At 35.4% G+C, this 9,372-nt stretch overlaps 1 protein-coding gene and 1 long non-coding RNA gene across 3 annotated transcripts in view; one reads left to right on the top strand and one right to left on the bottom strand.

The window, feature by feature from the left end:
* Positions 1-74: 74 nt before the first annotated feature.
* LOC110462766 (39S ribosomal protein L47, mitochondrial-like) lies at positions 75-5,320 on the top strand. The gene is made up of 5 exons (XM_021516915.1): positions 75-247; positions 2,076-2,176; positions 2,381-2,441; positions 3,209-3,305; positions 4,813-5,320. The coding sequence occupies exons 1-5, from the start codon at positions 126-128 to the stop codon at positions 5,203-5,205; spliced, it is 774 nt and encodes a 257-aa protein (XP_021372590.1). The 5' UTR covers positions 75-125; the 3' UTR covers positions 5,206-5,320.
* A 2,786-nt stretch (positions 5,321-8,106) lies between these two features.
* Positions 8,107-9,372, bottom strand: part of LOC110462761 — a 12,954-nt gene continuing 11,688 nt past the window's right edge. For both annotated transcript variants that reach the window (XR_002464315.1, XR_002464314.1), the window contains exon 5: positions 8,107-8,173. This is a non-coding gene — a long non-coding RNA (uncharacterized LOC110462761). The remainder of the gene's footprint in view (positions 8,174-9,372) is intronic.

The following is a 9,372-nucleotide window of genomic DNA, read 5'->3' as shown; positions in this document are numbered from 1 at the left end:
GTGATGCACAACTGGACGAGTTTACTTCGAATTTTTACTATTCCCATGCACATAAACGCTTCTCACAGTCGAGAACTTGCATAACCGATCTTCAAAGCGTTTGGTCGAAACGATATTGTAACAAAATGGCACTGCAGATGTTCAGGCGTAGTGTCTCTGTCATTCGCCATTCTGTGCGGGCGTTATCACGGTTAACAATAACCCCACCAACTCAACCTGTTGCACTGGATAAATTTTCATTGTTAAAGTAAGAATCGTGTAGACATTATGACGCAGTTGCTTTTATTTTTATTTTTTATTTTTATCAGGTCCAGTACACCTTATAGCTGTAAAGACCTATACTAGCTCTATTCTGTCTTTGCGTATTGCAGAGTTATCTTCTCTTGTGAGCAGGTATTGATTGTTACGTCATTGGTTTGTGTGTGAAAATTACGTCGTTTTCTCAAAAATTGATGACGTTACTCTCACAAACAAATGACGTAACAATCAATACCTGCTCCAAAAACAAATCTTTTTTTTTTTTTGACAGATGGGATATAAATATGGTTGTTCTCTGTTACATGTCTAAAATGATTGGGATAGACAGCTATATAGTTTAGGTAATACATTTTATTTTTCATTTTAATTTTTTACAAAGTTAATATGGTAGAGAAATCTTGACTTTAACGATGCTTTAAACTTGACAACAGAAGTTTAATATAGGCACAAAAATTAGGTTTGGTAGGGTAACCAGCATCCTCGATGCTCCCCGACCTGGACTATGTCATAGTAAACTTGAAGGCTCAGTGTGCGCCACCTTGTGGACGAGACCAGAAAACTAGTTTGATCCTTTAATTTGATGTACTAGCTACATCAAAAGAATCTCACAGTCATGTAATGGTAAAATTTACTGACTTTGAAGTCAGTTGTTGCTATACTCTGTAATCTTCAAAAATTGGTATCAGCCTAGTGATTGGTCAGGTGTTTTTACCTGAGACCAATCAAATAGCTAGACGCGTGCCTTCAATTTTACTATGACATATTCCAGGGGTGGAGAGAGCAAAAGTGAGCGTAACCCCTGGATAACGAGGAAGGGCAACCAAAATTTTCACAAACAGCATTTATTTTATATGCCCAGTATGAAGCTTATTTAAAGTCGCATTCATTTAAAAGCAAATTTTAGCTCCTGTGAGCTATTATTTTGACAATTTACAAAAATTACAAACACAAGTTTTAGATATCAATATAACAACATAAACCCCTACCTAAAAGTCCACAATACTTCTGTAATTATTCAACACAATTCATGAACATGATTAGTCGTATTAATGTGAATGTTAAAAACACTCGTGAGTACAAGTGTGTACCCACTTGATGTTGCGTGTTCTCTGGTTTTTGTGATACTGGATGTTTACGATGTTTGTGCATATGCCGAGTGTGGTGAGCGTTGAAAAGTTTTTGCTTGACCTATAGAATGGACAGATGCTAGGGATAAAAACACCAATTTAGTTTTGTCTTTATTGATAGGTTGGTTTGTGTAAATGTTATTTAAACGTTAACTAACCATGAAACCATAGAACTCAAGGCTACATATAATCACACACATACTGTAAAAGCATAATATTTCGTTGGGGATTTTATTTAGTTTATTACGCTGTTTTATAAAAACCACGAAATATAATCCCAACGAAATTTTAAACTCACGAAATATAAACTAAATGAAAATATTAAATAAACTTTTTTATTTTTTACTAATCCATGGTGTATTTACATTTAGACACCAGTCATGATTAATGGTGTAATTATCATCACAGGCACAGGGATAAACACTTATAACAACAGCGTGTCAATCAAGCTTTGTATTTGTATTAACACAGTTATAATTGTTACATAGGTATAACGTCAGCATCTTAAGAACTACTGGCAAGGTACATGTACGTCTATGTGAAAGGTAAAAATATGACAGTATATATGTACACTGCAGAAAAAATGGTGGAACTCTACTCGAAAGTACGTTCACTATTCCTGCTTTTTATGTAATTTACAGATCATATTATTATATGTATGTCACATATTTATATCGATTTGTATTACAGATGTGGTTCCTGCCGTAACTTCCATGTATCTGTTAAAAGGCCAGATCTGATGGAATTTTTTGATTCAAAAGATAATTGGGGAGAAGAAAATATAAAAACAGGTATGTTGTAAGTACACAGACATATGTGGTACCCTTTTAGCTTATAGCCTTGAACTAAGTATGTCATAAATACCTTGACAAGGAAAGTAACTCCAACACAGGAAAAAACCATTTTATTTCATGACTAAAACAGTTGTTTTCTTTCCTTTATCCGTTACTTCTTACACTGGTTGTAATATAATTTGAATCATTTCCTTTTTACAGGTCGACCCTGGAAGATGGAAGAATTAAGAATAAAAAGTAACTCCGATCTACATAAATTATGGTATGTATACACATAACACATAGAAATTAATACTATTGCAGTAGTTGAATCTAAATTTTCTGACTTTAATATCAAAGAGAAATATAGATCTTAAGTTAGGTAGTGCACAAATGACATCTATAAATAGTTTGATAAATCCATGTAGATTATCATTATCACATAAAAAAGTGTTGTCTTCCTTGTTATATAATCACTAAAAAAACATATTTCGAAGCAAAACGAAAACATTAAAACTTTTCTGAGTTATCTGAAATTATGCAGTGTGTACAATATATATGATAAAATTGTGTTGGAGATATGTTTAAACCCTGGCCGCCACAAACAGTTTATTTGCCCTGTCCATCATCTGTTGTTATATATCTTTTGGTTGCCAGTAATAAGTTGTGTCCCCCCCCCTTCCCCCATACAATAATCAATACATTGTTTGGATCAAATGTCAAGGTTAGAGTATTGGAATCAAAAGGTCAGAGGTTAAGGTCAATGATTCAGTGTGTGAAAATAAATTCCAAAGTTTTAGACAGAGTATCTTTCCATCAAGGACCACAAAACTTCACAGGGTAACTATACCCATGGACTGAACAGTAACCTTGTACATTTTGTGGTTTGAAGGTGAAAGTCTCATTAACTGATGTTGGTGTTTGAAAAGATTTCCCTGTGGAACAATTGTATTTATTCTGTCAAATTTGCAGGCTTAGTCTTTTTTTAGTTTATTTTGCCGGGTATGTGCTGTTGAAGGAGAGAAACATGTATTCTGTTTATTTTGCCAGGTATGTGCTGTTGAAGGAGAGAAACATGTTGCTGACCATGAGACACGAGTACAGACAGGAGTGTATACTGTTCCCTAACCCAGAGCGAATAGACAAGGTACACTGACTGGAATTCACTTTTGAGATGTTATTGAATATCATTGAACTATTATTTTGTGTTTCTAATGTTTGTTGGGAAATTATTGATGGGCAAATCATTATGTCTTTGCCCATTAGCTAAAATTAATATACAATGTATGTATCTATCTTTTATAATGGCGATACATTGTAACATTGTGATACAGGGGATTACGTCTTATTAGCTCACCTGGCCCGAAGCATATGTTTTTATGTTTCTTATGCCGTACTGTGGCGTCTGTCGTCCGTCCGTCAACTTTTTCTTTTGAACGACTTCTTTTGCAGAACTAGAGGACCTAGGGTCATGATATTTGGCTAATAGGTACCTTGGATGGAGTGCTATAAAGTTTCCTCATAAAAATGACCTTGACCTACTTTCAAAGTCACAGGGGTCAAATATGTTAAAAACTTCAAACAACAATACCCTAAGAACCATTTGGACTAGAGTAATGATTCTTGAGTATGTCATGAAGACCAGCATTGCGATTTTTTTTCTTTATTACAGTAATGAGGACAAAGATCAACTTTAAGTGCTGGGGGGGGGGGCAATAGTAAACATGGGTTAAAAGCCTTAACAATCTTCTTCTCAAGTTCCATAAGGCCAAGGGTCATGATATTTGGCCAGTAGTTTCCTCATTAAAATGACATTGACCTAGTTTCAAGGTCACAGGGGTCAAATATGTTACAAACTTAAAACAATGATATCCTAACAAGCATTTGGTCTAGAGTCATGATTCTCAGGTATGTTATGTAGACCAGCTGTGAATTGTTTGCTTAATGACAGTAATGAGGTCAAATGTCAACTTTAAGTGCTTTAAGGTCAACATGGGTTTAAATGTTTAAAATAAAAATTTGAGAAATTTCAAACAACAATATGTTAAGAAGCGTTTAAGTGATGTTAAAATATCTTGTGTTCTACAGTAGTTACCAAACTTGGTCTGAAGTTAACTATTCCATCTTTGCGTATTGCAGAGTTATCTTCTCTTGGGAGCAGGTGTTGATTGTTACGTCATTGGTTTGTGCGAGAAAATCACGTCGTTTTCTCAAAAATTGATGACGTTACTCTCACCAACAAGTGATGTAACAATCAATACCTGCTCCCAAGAGAAGATAACTCGGCAATACGCAAAGACGGAATATGTCAGTGTCATGTAACAAAAGAAACAGGTGAGCGATACAGGCCCTCTGGGCCTCTTGTTAAAAATGTAGACACAGTAACATGAAATCATCTTAAGATGGGATAGAACAATTCAGCTATGTTCCTTCACACTTGTACACATGTATTTACAAATTCATTGTCATTGTTGCTATATATACTAATTGGCTGTCAAACTTCACTTCTTGCAAGTAGCCCATATTTCGTACATAACCATTTTTGCGTACTGAAAATACATTGTAACATTACTATATAAATATTATGGTAACAAATTTTTCAGATTTATATCCACATATTTCAACCTTATTGGTTCCTTTGCATTATTTAACAGGTGGAAGAAAGCATGGAAAACCTGATGAATATTATCAAAGAGCGAGATAATGCACATAGCTTACTGGAAACAGGGAAGTCAGTGGAACGAGAGAAGGTGGAAGCTCTTGACAGTTTCGGAAGGCCATACATGAAGAGGCAAACAGAACATGCGTTGCCCCAAAGGAACATCGCTGGAAAAAGGATGTTTTTATTGACACGGGATCCATGGATGAGAAAAAGTCAACGTCTTCTTCGTGAAAAATACCTGAAAACTAGACACCGTGAAAGGAAGCGTGAGTTAAGATATATTAGAAGAACTAGAGAAAGATTCCCCGATGCTACAGAGGAGGACATTGAACATGGCTTGGAGCGTGAATCCGCTAGGCAAAAACAAGGATTTTATGATGTGTGACCATATTAGCTGTACATTTTTCTTTTTGCAAGATTAAGTTCCAAACGACTTATTTGTGAGAAAAATCACCATCGTAGGTGGAAACATGTCTATTGAATAAATGAGTGTGAATGAGCATTTGTGAAGCATTTATTTTTGTGTCAACTTTTGTCAAAAATGGATAATAAATATGTATCCCTCATTGTATTCATGGGAAGCCTACAGTAATAAATGTACCTCATTCTGAAGTAAAGTATTATGCTGGCATTGAGTTGAATTGACGATGTGACCTTGCTTTTCTATCTCTAACATCTGCATCCTACTTTTCTGCAAGTTTAGTTTTCTGTAAGAGAATTTCATAAAATAAAAAAACAACAGCAGTAGGTGTGTACCTGACAATTTATAGTGAAAACCCCCCCAGCTTGAGATGATTTCAATTGAAAACACATATTAAAGGGTCTTTGTTGGAAGATTTTGTAACTCCACACTTTATGCATATATGTATGAGCATTTGACTTTTTATTAATCATTTAGGCTTCCCTTTTAGTCTGGGCCATTCACTCAGATCCAGAACCTTACATCGTGACCAAGACTCCTTGTTTTTTACAAGTTATTCAATTGTATTAAAAACATCTTAATAACCTCTTCTGAAAAACCAAAAGGCCTAGGGTGATGATATTTGGATAGTAACATGCATGGTGAAAGTCGATCATGTTTGTTCATATGAATGACCTTAACCCATATTGGAGGTCATAGGGGTCAGATATGTTTAAATATTTGAACAACTTCTCATGAATATAAAAGGCAAAAGATGATGATATTTGGCCAGTCACATGCTGGGATAAAGGACTGACAAGTAATTTGAGAAATATCTCAAAAACCCTTGTATTGACATGGAGGATGACCCTTTGTCATTTTGGTAAACAAACTCTCTCCAATACCCTATTCTGTCAAAACTAGCTATCAAGTATTTGACTATCCCATCATCTTCAGCTACTATTCAGAAACTATTCAGTATAGCCAGGAAGATATTCAGCCCAGACAGATGCCGTTTAAATGTCGAAACTTTTGAACATCTGATGATGATAAAATGCAATATGCATGTTTACATATGTAGTGTAAGCTGTCTGAGCAGAACATCTTCCCAGAGTTGAGTACATGTACATACCAATGCGAGTGTATACCTACAATGTATGTATTGATGTAAATTCCCTGTATGAAACACAAACAACAGGTTAATAACAAATAAAGGTAAATATGTCATTTAAACTTGTCTTTTTATTGGCTTGAATTAAAAAAATATACCCAGAATATTAAATAAAAGTAATGTGTAATGGTAATTAATTACATTAAGAAAACCATGTAATGCTGTGTAATTTAATTAATTACATTGCCAATGTAATTGCCCCATGCCTGCACAAGTTTGTTCAAATGAATGACCTTGACACATTCAAGGTCACAGGGGTCATATACGATAAAAAAAATTCAAACAATTTCTTCTGAATAACAAAAATGACTTTGGTGATGATAATTGGCCTGTGGCATGCTGGGGTGTTCAAATGAATTGCTTATGTTCAAGGTCACATGGGTCTTACATGTGAAACGTTTTAAAACGTCTTCTTCTGAATAACCTAATGGCCTTATGTGGTGATGTTTGTCTAGTAACATGGTTTGTGGAAGTCCATCATGTTTGTTGAAATTAATGACCTTCGCCCATATTAAAGGTTACAGAGGTCAAATATATTAAAATTATTTAGTCAATTTCCCCTGAATAACCAATGAGGCTAGGGTGATGCTATTTGGTCAGTAACACACTCAGTTGAAGAGCTATCAACTATGTTCAAATGAATTACCTTCACCCATATTCAAGGTCACTGGGGTGAAACATGTTAAAAACGTGAGTTAAAAATGTTAAAATTCAAATCATTTAAACAAGTTAGTCTGAATAACCAAAAGGCCTAGGATGGTGACAAGTGGCCAGTTACAAGATCAGATAAGAGCTACAAGGTTTGTCAAAATGGATAAATTTCACAGGGGTAAAATGTGTTAAAACATTTAAACAATTGCTCCTGAATAACCAAATGCATAGGGTGGTGATACTTGGCCCGTAGCATGCTTATGTGTAGTCCGAATTATTCTGACGTTTGATTGACTTCTATTTATATCGGTCTGTCGTTCATCGACGACAGACCGATATAAAAAAAAGTCGATAAAACGTCAGAAAAATTCGTACTAGCTTATGTGAAGAGCTATCAACTTTGTTTATGTTAATAACCTTGATCCACTTTCGTGGTCACATGGTCAAATGTGTATAAACCTTTGAATTATCTTGTCATAATGAACAAAATGTCTATAGGGTGGTGATATTTGGTAAGTTGCATGCTGGGATAAAGTGCTATAAAGTTATAAAAAGTTTACACACATCATATTGAATTGAAGTTGTGATAAAATATGTATATTATGTACATGTATATTGATATTTGCATGTCATTATTAATGTTTTGATAATTGTTGTACAAAAACTAGATTTTACAAAAAATGGCAATTAAAATGATGCTGGTGGACAGCACATAGTACGTGTAATCTAGTAGAAGCGTCTAGTATCTTTAATGAATCTCTAAACCATCTACAATATACTTATATTCATATTGATATTGAGTTTTCGACATCCATAAAGAAAAGTCTGAGTATTTAATGGAATAATGTCATTAAGAGCAAAAATGGAGTTTGCCTTTGATTAGTATACAGAGTACAATGGAAGAAGAAGTGATCACAATCCTCAACAGGAGAACTACAAGTTCTGTGTTGTGGTAAATGATGCAATAGTTTATATCATGTGTGTTGTCTGTAGTTTATATGACAACTCAGACGATATATTTTTGTTTTATTCATTTTCATAGACAAGAACTAAACATTTGATTTTTTTCTGATTTTTATTTTGTCCTTCATGGTCTAGGTTGGTCCTTCTGGATGGTCCTAGATTTTGGTTCTGCCAAAAAAATGAACAGAAATATTAAATTTTGGAAGAGATATGAGCATTAGTTCAGGACAAGTAGCATTTTTAGGTCACCTGAGACAAAGTCTCAAGTGACCTATTGCGATCGCCTTTTGTCCGTCGTCGTCCGCCGTCCGTCGTGAGTCCGTAAACAATTTACATTTTCGACTTCTTCTCCAAAATCCCTGAACCAATTTCAATGAAATTTTGCAGGGACTTTCCATGGACAAAGGTCGACAAAAATAGTTGCCGTCTTAGTCCTACGCCTCCAGGGGCCTGAGGGGCGGGGCAAAAAAGGGGCGAATTGACTAAAATTTCAAAAATCTTCTTCTCCTAAACCCCTGAACCAATTGCATTGAAATTTTGCAGGGACCTTCCATGGACAAAGGTCGACAAAAATAGTTGCCGTTTTAGTCCTACGCCTCCAGGGGCCTGAGGGGCGGGGCAAAAAAGGGTCGAATTGACTAAAATTTCAAAAATCTTCTTCTCAAGACCCAGATATGGTAGAATCAAATACTCTTCATAGATGGAAGGGTCTTAAGGTGCTTTACTGAAATTGTGAATTTCTTGACCCTGGGGTCTCACGTTTCCCCCTGGGGAGGGGGTAAACTTTACTATAGTTTATATAGGGAAATCACATTTTGGACCAACATTTGTTTAATTTCCATTGGAAGTAATTCAATTTGGGTTAGCATTATCAGTATTAGGTAGCAGTTTGATAGTATGCACCTATGAGCCCTGACTGACCCCCAGGGGCTGATGGGTGGGGCCAAAAAGGGTTGAATTGACTGAAATTTCAAAAATCTTCTTCTCAAGACCCAGATATGGTAGAATCAAATACTCTTCATAGATGGAAGGGTCTTAAGGTGCTTTACCGAAATTGTGAATTTCTTGACCCTGGGGTCTCACGTTTCCCCCTGGGGAGGGGGTAAACTTTACTATAGTTTATATAAGGAAATCACATTTTGGACCAACATTTGTTTAATTTCCATTGGAAATAATTCAATTTGGGTTAGCATTATCAGTATTAGGTAGCAGTTTGATAATAAGCACATACCAGCTCTGACTGACCCCCAGGAGCTGATGGGTGGGGCCAAAAAGGGACGAATTTACTGAAATATAAAAAAATCTTCTTCTCAAGATCCAGATATGGTAGAATCAAATACTCTTCATAGATGGAAGGGTCTTAAGGT

The sequence above is a fragment of the Mizuhopecten yessoensis genome, unplaced genomic scaffold, assembly GCF_002113885.1.
Source record: "Mizuhopecten yessoensis strain PY_sf001 unplaced genomic scaffold, ASM211388v2 scaffold10829, whole genome shotgun sequence".
NCBI classification, from domain to species: domain Eukaryota; kingdom Metazoa; phylum Mollusca; class Bivalvia; order Pectinida; family Pectinidae; genus Mizuhopecten; species Mizuhopecten yessoensis.
Note: the sequence above shows the minus strand (reverse complement) of the source record. Positions and strands in the feature narration are given on the sequence as shown.

Bases quoted from the DNA above. Each gene is read 5' to 3' on its own strand.
- LOC110462766 (XM_021516915.1), top strand. From the start codon at position 126: ATGGCACTGCAGATGTTCAGGCGTAGTGTCTCTGTCATTCGCCATTCT. The intron at 248-2,075 runs GTAAGAATCGTG...TTTGTATTACAG, and splicing joins GATAAATTTTCATTGTTAAA to ATGTGGTTCCTGCCGTAACT. The intron at 2,177-2,380 runs GTATGTTGTAAG...TCCTTTTTACAG, and splicing joins AGAAGAAAATATAAAAACAG to GTCGACCCTGGAAGATGGAA.